The sequence below is a fragment of the Vulpes lagopus genome, chromosome 18, assembly GCF_018345385.1.
Source record: "Vulpes lagopus strain Blue_001 chromosome 18, ASM1834538v1, whole genome shotgun sequence".
In the NCBI taxonomy this organism is placed as follows: Eukaryota; Metazoa; Chordata; class Mammalia; order Carnivora; family Canidae; genus Vulpes; species Vulpes lagopus.
The window spans coordinates 17,565,126-17,584,446 of record NC_054841.1 but is presented as its reverse complement, the minus strand read 5'-3'; the positions used below and the strand labels follow the sequence as shown (position 1 = coordinate 17,584,446).

The 19,321-nt window shown below is 39.5% G+C and overlaps 1 protein-coding gene across 9 annotated transcripts in view; it reads right to left on the bottom strand.

The window, feature by feature from the left end:
- PTPRT (protein tyrosine phosphatase receptor type T) overlaps positions 1–19,321 on the bottom strand; it is a 1,030,023-nt gene that overhangs the window by 230,467 nt on the left and 780,235 nt on the right. For all 9 annotated transcript variants that reach the window (XM_041733397.1, XM_041733399.1, XM_041733398.1 and 6 more), the window contains one exon: positions 8,178–8,451. In XM_041733397.1, the coding sequence (XP_041589331.1) occupies positions 8,178–8,451 (274 nt within the window). The remainder of the gene's footprint in view (positions 1–8,177; positions 8,452–19,321) is intronic.

Here is a 19,321-nt window from a genome sequence, read left to right as displayed (position 1 = left end):
TGGAAAAATAAATTAGCAACCTGGGAGAGTTCATCTTGGTATTTGTACAAGGTGACACTCAGGGAATTTCTCTGTTACTTGGAAAGAGAAGTTTGAGCCCCAGCAGGCCTTCTGTAGAATTTCAGAACTTTCAAAAGCAGGTGCTAAGGTTCAGATGGTGGGATGGAGACCAGGATCCGAGGACTGGGAAGCAGGGCTAGGCAGATTGATGGGGCATGAAACCTAGAGTCTAGTGACAGAACAGAACTGGGAGGAACATTGAACAGGCCTAAGCCCTTCAACATGGTTACAGAAAGGCTTTGGTGGTAACCCTGGATTCCAAATGTCCATTTCAATCCTCTGCTGCTACAGAGATGATATCCAGAAACACATCCTAACATAGGACTATGGCAACAAGTCAGAAAAAGGCTATGTGGGAGGTCTTTGGTTCAGAGTTTTCTGTTACTCTGGATAAACAGCTCTCCCAGCTCTGATGGCAGGGAGAGGTCTAAAGTTTTCTGAGGCCTCTCAACCATACTGCATGCTAGACCTGGAAGAACCATTGCCTTTCAAAGTGGAATAGTGTCACAGAAAATATTAGATATTTCTTTACCATGATTCCATGGAGATAAAGAAAGAAACCTGTAGCTAAAATCCCTTCTTCAGGATGAAGGAAGTGAGATTCTCTAAGATTGTTGGGTGTTTCTGGTAGTCCATCCGTCCACTGATTTAAATGGAGTCACTCTGTCTGTGAGACCAATCTGGAAGTAGCACAGGTGATAATATCTTCTTAGTGTCTGGGATGCAGTAGATGCTCAACAACAGAAAGTTCCCAGGATTTGTGATAGGATCTGCATAGGTGCTTCAAGAGTAAGTGTGGGTATTGTGGGAATTTGAAGGAAAATTTTCATAATGGCACATAATGGGGGAAGTGTGGTGGTCATTAGGGATGTTCTCAAATATCCCACTTTGTGTTCTAGGCACATAGTTGGAAGCACTGCCTCATTCTTTTTGAAGTTCAGCATGGCTGTATGCCTAGCCTTGGTCAACGGAATGTGATAGTGCTGAGTGTCATTTTGTGTGGAACTTTAGAACCAGTGCCCTGTTTGCCATATTACTCTTTCTCTGCTTTGGTGATTGTGGAAGCATATGTCAAGATGCGCTTTCTATTAGCCCAAGCCCATCTATGACTAGGATAAACAGAGCCCTTCAGCCAGTCCATTTTGGACATGTAGGAGGAGTGAAAAATATTTTTTCCTGATAATACACTGAAACTTCATGGTTGTTTGTTACTATAGCATAAATTAGTTTGTCCTAACCAATATAGAAATTTTCTTATAAATTCCCTGACAGAATATTTAAGACCCAAGCCACGAGAGATCCTGTGTGATCTTTACTCTAACCCCTTTTGAGCTTGGGTCTCCCACATATTCTCATTTCTTGGTCCACCTGAGCTTTTCCCACATGACATGTGAGCAGTCACTAAAGTAGAAAGAGGATCAGGACATGAGGTTGGGAGGAATAAGATTACTCCCCAAAGACAAAATGTATTTTTTCATAAGATTCAACAAGAACAGAGGTCAGGCTTGGAACCGTATGTGAAACATTAAACTAAGAAAAAGAAAACTCGAAATGGGGTTAGGAAGCAATTAAGTCATGGGTGAGTCAAGGCAGTCAACAGCTGCCACATAGACATGGTTTCTGAGGTCAGGTAAGGATGCTCCAACGTTTCTCTCCCTTAGGAGAGGAGCTGCAGGAAACCAGCAAAAGGGAAAAGAGAACAAATACTACAATTGTGACAGGTGACTTCTATGGATTTTCTCATTTACTTTCCCCAAATTTGGGGAATGTAGATCATTAATTTCATCATACATCATGATATGTTAAGTAACAGCTCAAGTTCACATCACTAGAAATAGCTATAATTCAAAGCCAGGTCTGTCTGATGCCTGCCTCTCAATTATTTCTATCCCACTATGCCGCAGAAAACCAATCCATGTACAAACATTCTTTTAATAGTGTTTGGACACAACTAAATATAGCTTCTTCCAATACATTCAGCAACACAGAATGCTCCCTAACCCAGCTCTACCTAGATAATCCTAACTGTTATAATGTGATTACACTGCAAACATGAGGACCCATTCAAAATAGCATCTGGCTTCCAACTGCTCTCAAGAGGCAATTGAGTTCAGGAGCTGGAAGAGAAAGCGAGAGAATGAGAACAATCACCCTTCTACTTCCCACTTTTCTTATTTAGATCACCATTTGGCAGAGGCATCATCCAGGTTAAATGTGCCTCTACATGATGAAAAAGATATGGCACGGAAAGTGTTCTCCCCTCTGTATAGAACATGTACAACAGCCCTGCCCAAGAAAAGGTGGTTTCTGGTGGATATTTGCATGAATTTGCCACACTTGTTTTGCATCCAACCATTAATTATGGTCCTTTCAACTTCACAATCATGGCTAATGGTGGTGGGGATGCAGAGAACAGTAGATTCAGCAGACCGCATTATGGGAAGAGTGTGTGTGTGGGGGAAACAATGCAAAACTGCACCCACCTGCTGTTTACAACTGAGACAGCTACTTTGGGTACCATTTGGAAGATTCGGAGGAAATCAAGGCTGCCCAGGAGCCCGGAGCTTGGGAAATGAGACAGCTGGGGAAAAGTCTTACTATAATGATGGAATGAAGGTCCTTTAGGTCTCATCTGTCTGTGGTGAAAATAGCTCAGAACCACATCTCATGCTACACTGGATGGAAATTCAGACTGTGCTGACACTTTACGTATTTGGTGCCTTTTAGAATTTAAGATCATTCATCATTTAATTCTCAAAATGACTGTGTGAAATGTGTATTACCATTTTGATTCTGCAAGTGAGGAAACAGTCACAGAAGACAAGAAACAGTCCATACTATCATTCATCCAACAATCATCAAGTATCTACATTTGTCAAATACTGTACTTGGTATGGAGAATAAACCAGCAAACAAACCAGAGCTATTACCTCCTGGAGCTCTCAGTCTAAGGAGGGAGGCATGCACTACACAAAAACAAGTGAAATTTAAAATATGCTCAGTGCTGTAAAGAAAAATAGGTTAACATGCAAGTGTGTACTGGCATGGACAGCTCTTAGATAATATGACTAGAAAGTTCCCTTTGGATAGGACACTGAAGATGAGGCCTGAAAAATGAGAAGATAGTACTTGCATAAGGGCCCCAAAGAGAGGAAAAATACCTTGGGATGTTTGAGAAATAATGTTTTAGAAAATGGTAAAGAGAGGAGGGACAGTGAAAACGTAGCAGGTGTGGTCTAATGACATCTGAAGCACAATGCAGATTCTGAGCACCACTTTTTAAGGAGACCACTGGAGAAATGGAATATGTCTATGAGAGTACAGAATAAATAGGATTAAGGAGATACGGACAATCATGCCATGTGAGAAACAGAAGTAACTTCACATTAAAATATCAATAAGAAAGCCTGTGTGGCCAAAGATGGTAGTTGGTACTGTCATATTTTCTCCAAGAGGCTGACATGGGAAAGAAAGATTAGATTTGTCCAAATCACCACAGGTGCCCAAGAGTAGAGAGTTAAGGAGACCAAATCTGACTTTATAGAAGGAAGAAGGTCCTAATAATTTTACCTGCTCCACAAAGGAGTCAACTCTTCCCCTCCAGAGAATTGCAGTGGTCGAGGTGAGGCTCTATAATGCCCTGCCAAGAATGCTTTATTGGAGATTTCTTTGTTGGCTGCTGGTCTGCGTTAGATGAGACACTGCAAAATCATCCAATTCTAAAATGCTGTAATAGATCTATAATATAGCTACATCTAAAACAAATGGTTACAATATAGCCTGATTCACAAGAAATACTGGCAGTGAGTGTTCAGCACCAAGGACAGTGCTCTGATGGCCAGCACTCCCCTTGTTTTCTTCATGTAAGAAAGCATCAATGGGTAAATGTGATATTACTAATCTGATCAAAATTCCCAATAAAAGTGCCTGTCAACAACTTGCACTTCATAGAAATGCCTGCAATAATTGAGCACCATGCCTCATAATGCACATCATACTTGGGCTCTCCATAGTGTTTATAGGGCTGGATTAAAATACTCCACATTCATATAGATTACTGTAGAGTTTACAAAATGTCCTTATCCTCATCCTATTAATAGTCAAGATAGACCTTATGTCAACATGTAATGAGCGACCTTCACATTCCTAAATTTATTTTTTTTTCATTCCTAAATTTAATGACTAATTATTTGACACATTATTTCACTTATGTATTTATTTTTAACATAAACACTATGGGCAGGGATTTTTGTTTGTTTGGCTTGCTGCCTTATTCTAGGGACTCAGAAGAAGTGCCTTTTAAAAAATACTTTATTTATTCATGAGAGACAGAGAGAGAGAGAGAGAGAGAGAGAGAGAGGCAGAGACATAGGCAGAGGGAGCAGCAGGGTCCCTGCAGGGAGCCCGATGCGGGACTTGATTCCAGGACCCTGGGATCATGGTCTGAGCAAAAGGCAGATGCTCAACCACTGAGCCACCCAGGCATCCAAAGAAGTGCCTTTTTTGACGTAAAGTATATGCTTCATAGATGTTTACTAATATACTATTAGTATTACAGTATACTAGTATACTAATACAATAGGGTTTTGACTGTAGGTAGTCTGATTATGAAGGCTATTTAGCTATTCTGCTAAAATGGAAAAAAAAAACCTATCCTTAATATCCATAGAATAAATGTATCTGGACCCTAAAATTTTCTTACCCTGTTCTGACTGAAACTTGCAGATAAGGTTGGGAGCAATAAAATTAGATTGATAGTGAATTATTCAACCTGGCCCATAAACATCCTGCAACAAATGGCCATTTTTACTTTCCTTTAATTTGTTTTAATTTAGTATGACTTCGCCCTATCCTTTGGTTTTAATCTTCTAGTGATATAGAAATATCTTGACCCAAGATATTTTTTCCTCTTTTATGAGAGGAACAAAGCACCATTTGAAAAAAAAGTGAAACCTAGTACTTTTGTCTTCTGGCTTGCTTTATAGTTACTGATTTTCATGTTTACCTATAGTTTCCTTTGCTTCTTCACCTTTTCTTTGTAGACTGTTGTTTTCTGGCATTTTAAAGGATAGACTGGAAAGCTGCCTTTATGTTTAAAACTCTATACTCTTCAAAAATTCTTAGTATCAAAAATGAAGTAGTTATTTATTCCATCCTGTCTAAAGTGGGGAAACCGGCATATATTTACACTCATCAATCCTTCAATTTCTTTTAAGTTTTTGTTGACATAATAACAAATTATAGACCCAGAGTACAACTGTTAATTTTTTACATTACGCATTTTCTCTTTAAGTAATTGTTTTTATATTAACCTTCTCTTTTATAACATATTTATAGCCAATTATTTAGCATTTACACTATGTTTAATTAGTTTCCATGCTCACTGTGGGTCTTTTCATTCCATATATCTCTGTTCTTGATTTCTTTATTTTTCTTCATTGCTTGGTCAATTGCTCTTTGAATGATTTATTAGAAGCAGGGCATGTGGGAGCCCCTGGATACTGAGAATGTCTTTCTGATGTATTTGCACAAGAACAACGACTTGGCTGATAAGGAATTTGTGGGTTATAACATTTTCTCCTCAAAAATCCTCCAGGCTTAACTGCATTGTCTGCTGCCCTTTACAAGGTGGAGAAATCTGAGAGGGGCCAGGAAGAGATTTGTTAGGCTGTGAATGGTTTTTCTGCTCCTATGACCCTTTAACTTAACTCTTTTTAGTAAAACTCAATACTAAACACAGTAATTTGACATAGTGTGTAGTTTTTCCCTTGCCAGAAGAAAACAAACACACTGAGTGCCCAGCTTCACAGCTTTTCCTCTCTGTTCCTGTGAGGCCAATGACACACTCAAGACTGTTGGCATAAGCACACACTCAATTCTCTTAATTCCCTTCCTGCAAATCTTAGTTCTAAAACAGGAGCACAGTGGTGTGGGATCAAAGGCATAAGTAATTATTGTTATGTATTCATCTCAAAGCAGTAGTAGAAACTGCTTCTTAGATGAGGTAGCTTCAGGGTGGGGTGACTTTTTTTCCCAATGGCAACACTTTGTGTCATGAGAAAGTCCACTGTGCTGCAGTTTGGGAAGCAAAACCTCCCACAGTCCTCCTGTGTCACCTGCTGTTCTGCTCAAGGGCCAACAATGCTTGGGTTGAGGAAATGCCTCCTGGGGTCCATTTGTCAGTTTCTTGGGTTCTACAGATTTGGTCTCTTGCTGGGTTTTTATTAGAGTCTTGGTAGGAATGTGACAGTGAACGGAGTGCAGCTGCTACTCTTCTTCACAGCATGGAAACCCAAAAGCACCTCTTGACATGTTGCCAAGAGCAGGAAAAGTCACATCTTCTCAGAGTTGTGCTCTATCAATAAACTGGCCAGTCTGAGATACAGAGAACCAGGAACAAGATGGGCCCCCAGATGCTTTCTGCTCATCTTTATGTCTTCCTCCTCAATACATCAGAGTGTTTCATGCAGAGGGAAGGCCAGATGGACAGATGGAAGGCAGTCTGGCGGCTTCTCTTTGTAGTTTTAAACTCTCTGTGAGGAATGTTGCTTGAGCAAGTAATAAATGCAGAACTGAAATACCAATGTGGAATTTAAATGGCTATGTGGACATTTAAAATGTTAATTAGTTCCTCAATCCAGGTTTCTTGTAAGGTAATGACTGCCACTGATAGACTAAACTCTCTATCTTGGCCACCAGAGCCTACAGAGGCTACTCTCCACATACTTCACCAGATCTTGCTTTTGTTTCAGCTTTCCCTTCTCCAGTGAGATTCTCACTTCTGTGAGAAGAAATACTGTGGAACATGGCACACACCATATTCCCTTATTTTATAAAAGCTCTTGGAGGGCACCTACTGTCTAACCTTAATAGGAACTGTAGGGCCTAGCATATGTCACTATTTGTTATATATTTGTTGAATGAGATATAAAAACCTGAGATATGTCCACAAAACCATTCTAGATGGAAAATACTTGTGTCTTAAGAGGAAATAAAGATACTGAACTTGCAGAAAATAAGACCAGATGGGTATGTTTGAACAGAGGGGAGGTAGACAGTAGGAATGATCTTATGTAACTGAAAGAGTGGTTCTCTTGGGACCTAAGGGTATGGACCAAGGGCAACTGGTAGAAGCTATAATAAGAGATATATTTCAAGCAACAGCCACCTCAAAGATCAGTAAAGTTTAACCATATAAAGAAGTGAGTTTTCTGTCATTGGAGATATTCAAGAATAAGCACTAATACCAGCTGAATGTGATGTTGTAAGTTTGATTGTTTTAGGTGTAGGGGGAGAGAAGTAGGTATTTGGTAACCTTTCAGATCTTTTCCAGCCCTATGCTTTTGTGATGTTATAACTGGCATCCCATTTTGACCAAAGAAATATTTGACATTAAAAAAGGTTATCTTATCTTTGGGAGAAGAAAGTATTTTCTAATGTGACTATTGGTAATGGTAAAGAGTTCATATTCACTGATTAACTACAACATGCTTAGTGCATTCACAGATAACAAATTGATAGGTATTACTTTGTAGGTGAGGAAATTAACCCTCAGATAGGCATGTGATTTTCCCAAAGGTGATCTGAAAGACCTTTTTATCTTTTATTGTTTTGACTTATTTATTTTTAGAGACAGAGTATGAATGCATATGTGGGCATGTGGGGTTGGGTTAGGAGGGGCAGAGGGAGAGGCAGAGAGAGAATCCTATGCAGCCTCCACACCCAGTACAGAGCTTGATCCCACAACCACAGGATTGTAACCTGAGCTGAAATCAAGAGTTGGATGCTCAACTGACTGAGCCACCCAGGTACCACTGAGGTGTGCAAATTTTTTCCGTAAAGGGCCAGATAGCAAATACTTTAGGCTTTATGGGGCATAAAGTCTCTGTCTAAACTACTCAACTATTCTATTGTAGAATCAAAGTAACCTTAGAGTATATAAATGAATAGGCATTACTGTATTTTAAAAAAAAGTATATATATATATAAGGCACGAGGCTAGATTTGGTCCACAGGGCTTAGTTTGTCAAGCTCTGCTCTAAAGCCATGCTACTTTTCATTTGAGAATGGGAAGATACAAACAAGGCAAGAAATGGCCTCTATGTGGCCATACTTACTCCATTTGCTTTGCTGAGTGCCTGGAAGTAGATGCTGTAGCTTTTCAGAGGGGAAAGAGGAGGGTTCCAGTATCCATTGTATGTCTTATTGTCACCCACTGTAAATGGCTGGGTGACAGGCAGGTTGGCAGGCTTCAATTCAGCAGCAAAGTAGTGTAGAGAATCAAGGCTGGAGGCATTTCTATAGCTCACAGGCACCGAAAAGCACTCAATGATGTCAGCTGCCCTTCGTGACTTCTGAAGTCGTTCCTCCTTGACAACCAGCTGATAAACACTGGACAGGAAAGAAAAGCAGATGAGCAACTATCTGGAGGGATGAACTTGTTGTTCATCATTATTTCTGTCTACAACTAAACCTCCCTCCTGAGCTTTAGAATTAATAAACTCATTGCTTCATAGAAATCTATCTCCATTTAGAGATCTCAGGGATAGCTCATCCTGAATATATTCAAAATGCAACATGATCCCAAGCCCTACAAACCTGCCTCTTCCTTCTACTTTTCTTTCCTTAGTAAAGTATAGCATTATCCATCAAGTGGCGAGATCATGAGTCTGGGGCCCATTCGCTATCCCTACCTACTTAGATCTCACTGTGCCTCTGTAATCAAAAGGCCCTGTTGACATCAGCAATCTGTACCTGCCCTTCTCCTTGTTGGATACTTCTTTACTTACTACCTGAACTCAACTGGTCTCTTTGTCTCTAACTTATTTATCATCTAACTAGCCAACTCACTGATCTTCCTGAACAAATAATATTGTTCCTCTTCAAGCACTCTCATAAGCTCTCCATTATCCGAATGATGTAATCTAAACTCTTTATCTTGCCGTTGAGGACACTTGTGCCTGGCTTTCAGCCTGTTTTTTGGAAACTCTTAGGATGAATCCCTCATTTCAGCTGCTCCAGACCCCGTGCTATTGCACAAACACATCCTGTAATCCCACTCCATGCCATCATCAGATCATGCTTCCTCAACCTGCAGTGCCCTCCACTTCTGCCTGTGGAAGCCTTTCCCTAAAGGCTGAGTCTTTCATCTCCTCAGTAAAGTCCATCTAGACCCTCCCAATCTGAATGAGTCTTCCACCTTAGTTTCCCTACAATTCATTACTGGATATCTTTTTGGGATTGCAACAATATGTGCATGAAACTACTATTTCTCTGGCTAGACTATGACCTTTTGGACAGTGGGAGCTGTGTCTGTTATCTCTGCATCATTTCCCCCACCATACACTGCTGAGTAGGTTGCCTAATACTCATTCAGTGATCAGTGAATGCTTGTTCAAGCAAACCAAATTAAATTGAGTTAAAATTCAAAGTAGGCATGAAACCAAATATGACTGGATGCAGACTCCCTAATCAGGATAAACGGTGAATACTCCAAGCTCCTGTCTAGTAATCTTGTATCATTTCCTTCAACTTAGAAGGAAGAAAGAAGGTGCTAGTGTGTGGAGAGAGATGACCAAGCCTTTACTGAATACCAGCTATATGACAAATGTGTAAGCTTTTTTTATAAAAGTTATCCTAAAGTTTGTGAAATTGGATAGCATTTTACTATCTCTTTGAATGCCCACAGTTTGTATTTCTCTTGAATAAATGCTCTTCTTTTAGAAGACATTGACTGCATAGATCTTTGGGACCCCTGATCTAAGACAAAAAAACAATTTCCCAAAGAGTGCCCCCAGGAAAATTTTGTGAATTAATGAAGTTATTGCAGTAGTGGCCCCAAACCAATCATTTAAAGATGGTATTGCAAGCTAGCACATGGTTTATGAAAATGGAATGTGGTTAGGGCTACCATTCTTAAATTAGGCTGTCCATCTAAAGACATTTGGTTAAGAAGTACAACTTGGGCAAAGACAGAATCACAGGACTATTTCATTAAAAAAAAAAAGGTACAGAGGGACTGACCCAAGGAAACATGACACACTCAATATGGCTGAATGTCCTTTAGCATGGGAGTCGCCAGTGATATAGATGGAAAAGAAAGAAGATGTGAATGTTTGCCACACTTAGAAGAGGTGATATCTGAGTTGAGGTGAGCAATGGCTCAGTGAGCATGTGTGCTGTCTGATGGGCACATCTGAATGAGAACTAGTGGACTGAAGGGCATGTGAGTGGTGTGTGAGTGAATGTGCCCCACCTCTCTGTGAGTGCAGACTACGACTGTGTGTGAACAATGCCTGAATGAGCATCTGAAGGACCAGGTGTCTAGAAACTCAGAGAAAACTTGAATGGGCATACAGAAACTGAACATATATACTCTTTGAATGAGTGGTGTGATATGCAGATGAATGTCACCTAAGGTGTGTACAACTCAATGTGTGTGACATCTGAGTATGTATATGTGTGTGCGACATCACCCATATATATTCATAAAACTGAAGTTAATAAATGCCTAAATTAAATTAGGACTTCAGAGCTCATTCCCTCCTCAACTGTGGCATCCTTCACAATGGTACAATCACTTTGTTTATCAGGACAGCTAAGCTCAAAACAGTCTCTGAAAGACACCGCAAAGACCCAAGACCCAAACTAGAGGTCATGAGGTGGAAGTGGAGGGGGGGTCTTTGATAGTTTTCAGGACTTCTATTGCTTTATATATTAACAGCAGTTTCAAGTAAAGCTTTGGATCTGGCTAGGACATTAAGGACTCTGTGTTGAGGATTCATGATTCATGCAACACTAATCTATGACCGAAAAAGCAAAAGGCAATGAAGGGTGAAGGAGCAACAATCTGTTGAGTCCACCTGTGGAGGCTTGTGACGGCACCTACAATACTGAATTGGGCTTGGAGGCACTCAGCCTATCCAGCCCTTATGCCCTCCTGACCAGGTCAGGAAGCATGAACAGCCTCATCCCTAGAACAGGGGTTGCAAAGAGCTCTGATCCCTGCTTTCCCCTGAGGCCCAGTCTATCCCTAACTACTCTTGGGTTAACCGTCCACATAAGATCTCTGTTTTTGTTTCTATGCCCAAAAGTCTCATGCCATTCCTGACTCCTGTCACCCTTTCTCTCTAAATTGAGAACCAAAAGCCTTAGGAGCTTCACTGGGGCTGGATCCCATTCCTGGAGTCACTTTCTGTTGTCTTTGGCCCTATACTATGATGGGATGGATCAAGAAGAGGCACAAGGCTGGCCTGAGTAATGTCCATGGCTGGGATGCGATTCCACAGTTGTGAACAGCTAAGCTGTGGGTGTTTGCTGGGCTCTAACACAAGGATGCTGCCAAAGGCCACAGAGGGAGGCAAAATATGTCTCTAGGGGTCAGCCTGTGATCTTGCCACCAATCTATTGACAACTCACTTGTCAACTCAACTCCACTGAGCAGCCAGATTATAGAAGATGCTGGGGCTGACAGCAGACAGCAGAGTGCCCCATGATTGTCAAATTGCAGCAAAACAGAAAGCCAGACACCTCATTTACAGTTCACTATCCCTCTCTTTTTCTCTACCTTCCTTCTTTTTCTGTAAGGCACCAAAATGTATACAGGGCCTTCTGAGTATTTTTTACTTGGCCTAAACTATATAGCTCTATCCTACCCAACTTCTTCTGAAATCACAAAGCCTGGCAAAGGAGGGGAGTGTTAAGCTGTGTTGTCAATATACAGTTCACATACAATTGGGATGAATGTGCCAATGTATAGCCAGCAATATTCTCAGACCCACAGTACCTGCGGCTTGTCCCTTCAGAGGCAAATCTGCAATTGCAGCCAGAAAACCATACACCACTTTGTCATATAAATTTTTTGTCAAGGGATCCAGCCTCTCTCAAAGATCAGGTAACTCTGATGAAGGGGGAGGAAGGAAGAGATGGCACGTGCAAGCCATGCAACAATCCTTTCCCTGATCATACGTTTTAGGAAGTGGGAGTGGGGGTGGGGGTGCGTGGGTTGGGGGACAACACAGTTTCTTCTTGTTTCCTGTGGTAACTTCATTCTGATCACCATTATCTTGGAAATACATTGATCTCAGCTCTTTTCAGCTTGCTGGTAACAATAAAATCACTTCTAAATGAGAACTCCCCAAAAGGTGTATCTTGAGTGCAAAAGAAGTGGACACAATAAACTATTCAGGAGCATTTGGTAAAAAAGAAGGGATTTTTTTTTTTTTTGGTAGAAAATTCCTGATAGTATGAGAGAAGAACTTAAGATGCTCACCTCATAACATATAGCATTTACTCAGACATTTTCCCTTCCTGTGATGTCCCCTCTATTTCTTCCAGTGAGAAGATGGGTGTTTATGCCATATTTTCCACATAAGTTCTCCAAGAATCTCTTCTGGCAGAGCCCCGAAAGCAGCTCCACCCAAACAGGGAAGGTAAAGTTTGTACCTTCTTTCACTTCCCTGGCTTTGGCTTCTTCCATACAGCTCATCTTCAAAATCCATTGTTGATTCTCTATGTTGCAGTGTCTGGGACCCCCAGCCCTCTCTCCCCAAATGTTCAGACTCAGGCTTGCCTACAACTTCAATCCTCTAGTTTGTGTCTCTTGAGACTAGAACACTCTACTCTAGACTCATGTCCCAAGACTCCAGCCCATATAGAACAGCTGCTTCACACACCATGAAGAGCAAGATGTGCAGGAATTCCTCTGCAGGTGTTAGAGGACCCTGACACCAGAGCCTCCTGCCCCCTCTGATTTCTGACCCAATGGTCTGCATGAGAATGGGTGCTCCTCTTTGAGGGACCAGGGGCCCATCAGAGCCATCCATTGATCACTAATACAACCCATGGTCCCCTTTGTGTATCTGGGGAAGACATCTCCAGCTAGGGGCTGTTATCCATTCAGAATGCTGAAGTCAGGTAACAGGATGCTGGAGCTCACAGGTGAAGATTGCCTAGCTTCGGAAAGGGATACATTTGGGCCCATGTTCTCCCAGAAATAGGCTTCATAAATTCATATCTATTGGTTCATACTGATATTGTCAATTCAAATCCACGAACACATGATTCCTCCTCACCTTCCTTATGCCTATTTTTCCTTTTTTCTGCAGCAAAAATACTTATTTCTAACATCAGTATTGTTTACTCACTTACTCTCTAACACAATACACACAAAATCATTTTAGAATTAACTCATTAATACCACAACCAACCTCATTAGTTAAAAGTAAAAGTCAAGGTTTCTCTACTGCCCTGCTCTAGCTCCTTCCCAAACAATTCGGTATTAAAGCCATTGGATAGAGCAAAGCAAGGCAAGCATCCCCATGTGATGGAGGAAGCCATGGTGGCCCAGTATAGGCAATGGAAGCCCACCTAGTGTTCCTGAGGCCCATTGGGGTGATCTGCAAGGTCAAAACTATTTTTAGAATACCATTAAGATTCTATTTGCCTTTTGTACATTTAGTGTCTCACAAATGTACCATAGAGTTCTTAAAAAGCTACAAGACTTCAAAACTGCATGAGGCTCGTAGTGCAGATATCTCTTTGAGACACTGATTTCACTTCATTTGGATATATAACCAGAAGTAAGGTTGCTGGATCACAGGGTGATTCTATTTTTAAAAACTTTTTTGAGGAATTCCACTCTGTTTCCCATAATAGCAGTGCCACTCTACATTTCTACCAATGAATGGTGTTCAGAGACCTTTTTCTTCATATCCTGGCCAACATTTGTTATCTTTTGGGTTTTTGATGACAGGTATTTAAATAGATATGAAGTGATATCTCATTTGGGTTTTTTTTGTTTATTTTTTTAATTGGAGTTTGATTTGCCAATTTCCCTTATGATTTCCCTTATATGTGGTGTTGAACACATTTCCATGTACTTGTTGGCTAACTGAATACCTTTCCTGGAAAACTGTCTATTCATGACCTTTTGCTACTTTTAATTAATTATTTTATTTTTTTTGCTAGTGAGTTGTAGGATTTCCCTATACATTTTGAATATTAGCCCCTTATCAGATATATGGTTTGCGAATGTTATTTCCCATTCTATCATCTGACTTTTCACTCTGTTGATATTTCTTTTGCAGTGAAATTTTTTTTAGTTTCACATAGACTACCTGTTTATTTCCGTTTTTGTTGCTTGTGCTTTTGGTGGTCATTTCCATTAAATCATTGCCAACACCAATTCAAGGAATTTCCCCCTCTGTTTTCTTCTAAGACTTTTATGTTTTAGTCTTACATTGTCTTTAATCCATTTCTTTAAAAAAAAGACTTTATTTATTCATAAGAGACGGGGGGGGGGGCAGACACAAGTAGAGGGAGAAGCAGGCTCCCTGCATGGAGCCTGATGTGGGACTCGATCCAGGGTCTCCAGGATCATGCCCTAGGCTGAAGGCGGCACTAAACCACTGAGCTACCCAGGCTGCCCTCTTTAATCCATTTCAAGTTAATTTTTTCTGAGTCATGCAAGACAGGGGTCCAATTTCATTTACTTGCACATGAATATCCAGTTTCTCCAATGCCATTTATTAAAGAGATTTTCTTTTCCCCATTGAGTATCCTTGGCTTCCTTGAATAGCAGTTTGACATATATGCATATATGCATATATCCATATATGCATGGACTTCTGGCCTCTCAATTCTGTTCCATTGATCAATGTGTCTGTTTTTATCCTGTTGCCACACTATTTTGATTAATATAACTTTGTAATATAGTTTTGAATCAGGACATGTGTGGCTTCCAGCTTTTTTTTCAGGACTGCTTTGGCTATTCAGAATCTTTTGTGGTTCCATATGAATTTTAGAATTGTTTCTTCTATTTCTGTAAAAATGCCATTGGAATCTTGAGAAGGATTACACTGAATCTACAGATGACTTTGGGTAGAATGGATTTTTAACAGTATTAATTCTTCTGACCCATAAACACAGGATATCTTTTCATGTATTTGTGTTTTCTTCAATTTCTATAATCAACATTTTTATACTTTTCAGTGTAGTGATTTTTCATCTCCTTAAATTTATTCCTAAGTATTTTATCCTTTTGGTGCTTTTGTAAATGGGATTGTGTTCTTTATTTTCCAGGTAATTGTTAGTATATAGAAATTCAACTACTTTTTATGTGTTGATTTGTATCCTGCAACTTTATTTATTGAATTTTTTAATTCTTTATTATAATTCTTTTATTATAGTTATTATATGACATATATATCATATACGATATTATATCTTATGTATAAGATCATGTCAGCTGCAAACAGAGACGATTTTACTTCTTCCTTTCCAATTTGGATACCTTTTATTTCTTTTTATTGCCTGAATGCTCTGCCTAGGACTCTAGTATTATGTTGAATAGGAGTTTTAAGAGTGGGCACCTTTGTCTTGTTCCCTACTTTAGAGGAAAACCTTTCAACTTTTCATCACTGAGCATCTTAGCTGTGGGCTTGTCATAGTTTCATTCTGAGGTATATTCCTTCTATACCTGATTTGCTGACATTAAAAAAAAAATATGAATGTCACTGAATTTTGTCAAATGTTCTTGCATCTACTGAGATGATCATATGATTTTTACCTTTCCTTCTATTAATGGGATGGATATATCACATTTATTGATTTGTGTACGTTGAACCATCCTTGTACCCCAGGAATGAATTCCACTTGATCAACCATCATCTTTTTAATGAATTCAATTAGCCAGTGTTGTTGAGATTATCTGTGATTTTTCAAGTGAGGACAGAGAATAGTCCCCTCAAAATCAGAAGTGTATTGCTTGTGGTGTCTGGGTGGCTCAGTAAGTCAAGAATCTGACTCTTGGTTTCAGCTCAGGTCATGATCTCATGGGTTGTGAGCTCAAGTCCCACATTGGGCTCTGCACTCAGCAGGGAGTCTGCTTGGAAATTCTCTCCCTCTGCTTCTCCCCCTACATCCCCCACTTGAATGCTTGATCTCTCTTTCTCTCTCAAATAAATAAACCTTAAAAAAAGGATATGTGTTGCTCAAGATCAGTAGTTTTCAGCTCTGTACATTCTAAATATCCTTTCTAAAATTACTTTTTAAAAATGCTATTCCTTGGCCTCACTCCAAATCAACCAAATCAGAATCTCTAGGGGTGAGGATCTATCATTAGTACATTTTTAAAAAGAGGATCTCCAGATAATCGTTTTAGCGTGCAGCTATAAAAGCACAAATCTAGGTGATTCTGATATTTATATCTTTACCCTAGCAAGGACACCCCCCTCCAATATTCTTACTTTGTTGAAAGTCTTTGCTTTGGGTCATTCCAGTCCACCACAGCATTTATTCATAATTACCAGTTTGCTTGAGTCATTGTCTATTACATCTATTGATTTATTTCTTTTATAGTTCTCATCACAATTGAAATATGTCCTGTCTGATTATTTTTTTTACTAGCTTACTGCTCATTCCCTAATAGTCGCTCACATTCATGAAGTCTGAGATCTTCTTGTCTAGTTAATTGTTGTATGCCCAGCTTCTAATACCTGCTAAACATGTAACAGCTGTTCACTAAGTACTTATTAAATAAACAAATTTGGCCAATTTTAGGAAATTAATTTCAAAAGCATGTTCGTGTCAATTTTTTTTAGATTTAATTTATTTATTTGGAGAAGGGGAGAGAGTGTGTATGAGCAGGAAGTAGAGGAAAAGCGAGAAAGAATCCCAAGCAGACTGTGCTGAGTGCAGAGCCTGACATGAGGTTCAGTCTCACAACTTTGAGATGATGACCTGAACCGAAATCAAGAGTTGGACACCTAACCACCGAGTAAGCCACCCAGGTGCCCCTGTTCATGTCAATTATTAATACATGTGTCAATGCTATTCTAGATGCTGTTCCATCTTCCCAAGATGCCTTTTTTCTTTTTCCCCATCTTGAGGGTTCTTCATCCAATCCAGACCCACATCAAATGTTACTCTTTCTAAGAAGACTTTCTTGCAAAATAGAGCTAGTTTCTCTTTCCTCTGTTTCCATAGCTCCCTGTCCACATTTCTATCATAGTTCCCATTGCTGTGTACTACAATGATTACTTCACCCAACAGAAAATGTTTAATGAGCATTTACTATCTACTAGACACCATGTTAAGTACATTCAACACATTATCTAATTTGACCTTCATAATAACTCTAAGAGGCAGACACTTATTCAGGCAGAATAAGAGAAATAAAGTACAGAGAGGCTCAGAAATTTACTCAAAGTCACACTGCTGTTTGAATGTTGAAGCTAGGATTTGAACACAGTCTGATTCCTAAGCCTTCCATCTTAACCATGAGACCATACTGCTTTCTAGCACACCCAAAGTTGAGCCAACATCTCTATTGTACCCCACGAAACAATCCACTTTTTTTTAAAAAAAAATATTTTTATGTCAAGGAAAATACAATAACACCTTATAAAATTTGAAAAGTAGAGAAAAGACAGAAAAGGATCCCTATTATCCAGCTACACTGATGCAATCATTCAATGAAATGTTGGCAAATTGTCTACCATTCTTCTGTGGCAACAAATCTCTGGCTTAATACTGGAAATAAATGAGGGAAACCCTTTCTTTTCTAGATATTTATCTTACAGATAACTTGTTTTACAAATACAATTTTAATATTATACACAAAAAGTTCCCCAATAGCAAATATCTTTATTCCAGAATGTCTGGTGACATAGCAAACTTGTCAACTAAGAAGCTCTTAATATTAGCACATTGAATATAAGTAAAGGCATAAGGTCTTAACTTAAACACACTGACTAATGATTACATGGTCTGCTAATATCTTTTCTTCCAAGGGATACTTGACTGAGTGATCTATAGGAACATGTAGACCTTGGTTGTTCATGGAGCTGATGGTGATCTACAGGAACATGGTAAATGCACTCCCCACTGAGGTTAACTTTGTTTTTGCTTATGCAGTCTTTGTACTTTCTTATGTTAATATAATTTCATGAGATAGTAGGAAGATTTTTAGTCTCTATATTTTCCTAGATTACCATAGGGCCTTCTGATGACCAGAACGACTATAGGGAAAGGTCCTAGACAGTAGCAACTGGCATCAGAAATGATTCATATACAGATACTAAAGCCTTTAGTTATCAAAAAAAGTTAATCAACAGTAAATATGTTAATAAAACAAGGGCTCACGCAACAAATCTTTGGTAGATTTCTAATAAATATGATTAAAACACAATATTAACATTTATAAACTTGGTTTCTGGGATCCCTGGGTGGTGCAGTGGTTTGGCGCCTGCCTTTGGCCCAGGGTGCGATCCTGGAGACCCGGGATCGAATCCCACATCGGGCTCCCGGTGCATGGAGCCTTCTTCTCCCTCTGCCTATGTCTCTGCTTCTCTCTCTTTCTCTCTGTGACTATCATAAAAACAAAAACAAAAACAAAAACAAAAACTTTAAACTTGGTTTCTAGTGCAAGATCTTCTAATAGATACATAGCTGTGTGACCTTGAGCAAGTAATTTAATCTCACAAGAGGACAGTGATTACATTTCTTAATCATTCTTTCTGGTTCTGTGTGTCCATCAGCCAGCTTCTGTGTGCTCTGATGTTAATGGGGGTCCCGTGGAACTCTTTAGAGTTGTTCTGAAACTACTGGTGCCTCTCTTTCTAGTAAAGAGGACTAGAAAATTTAAGTCCTGCTCTTTCCCAACCTTCATTTGTACTTGGCCTTGGGCTAGCATTTCCAGTAACCAGCTCAGGCAGAAGTGAAAAAATCCTGCTCCTTTGCCTCAAGGGGGACCCATTCAAGGTGTAACTCACTGTCCAGAGACCCTCACAGGATCACACCCTTGTTTGGTTTCTTTGCCTTCCCTTTCCAGCTTCCCTTTGTCTCGAACCAGTTTCTACTGGGACTATCCCCTTAATAAATTATTTGCTTTCAAATTTTTGGCCTATGAGTCTGCTTCTGGGAGAACTCAACCTAAAATAACCTCTATATGCCTCAACTTCCTCATATTTAAAAAATATGGTGTAGCTCTTCTTGAACAGTAGTAAGAGGCTCAGCGTAGTCTCTCTCCAAAGAGCAATGAATAAACTGAACAATACTGTCCACATTAACAATTTCAGAAGTGGCTGGAGAAAATTCATAGTTTTAAACATCTATATTAGAAAAAAAAGTTTTCAAATGAATAATTTATGTTTCCATCTTAAGATAGTAGATAAATGAAAGCAAATTAAACTCCAAATAGGCAGACAGAAGAAAAGAATAAAGATTAGAGTAGAAATCAATGCAATATACATCATAAAAA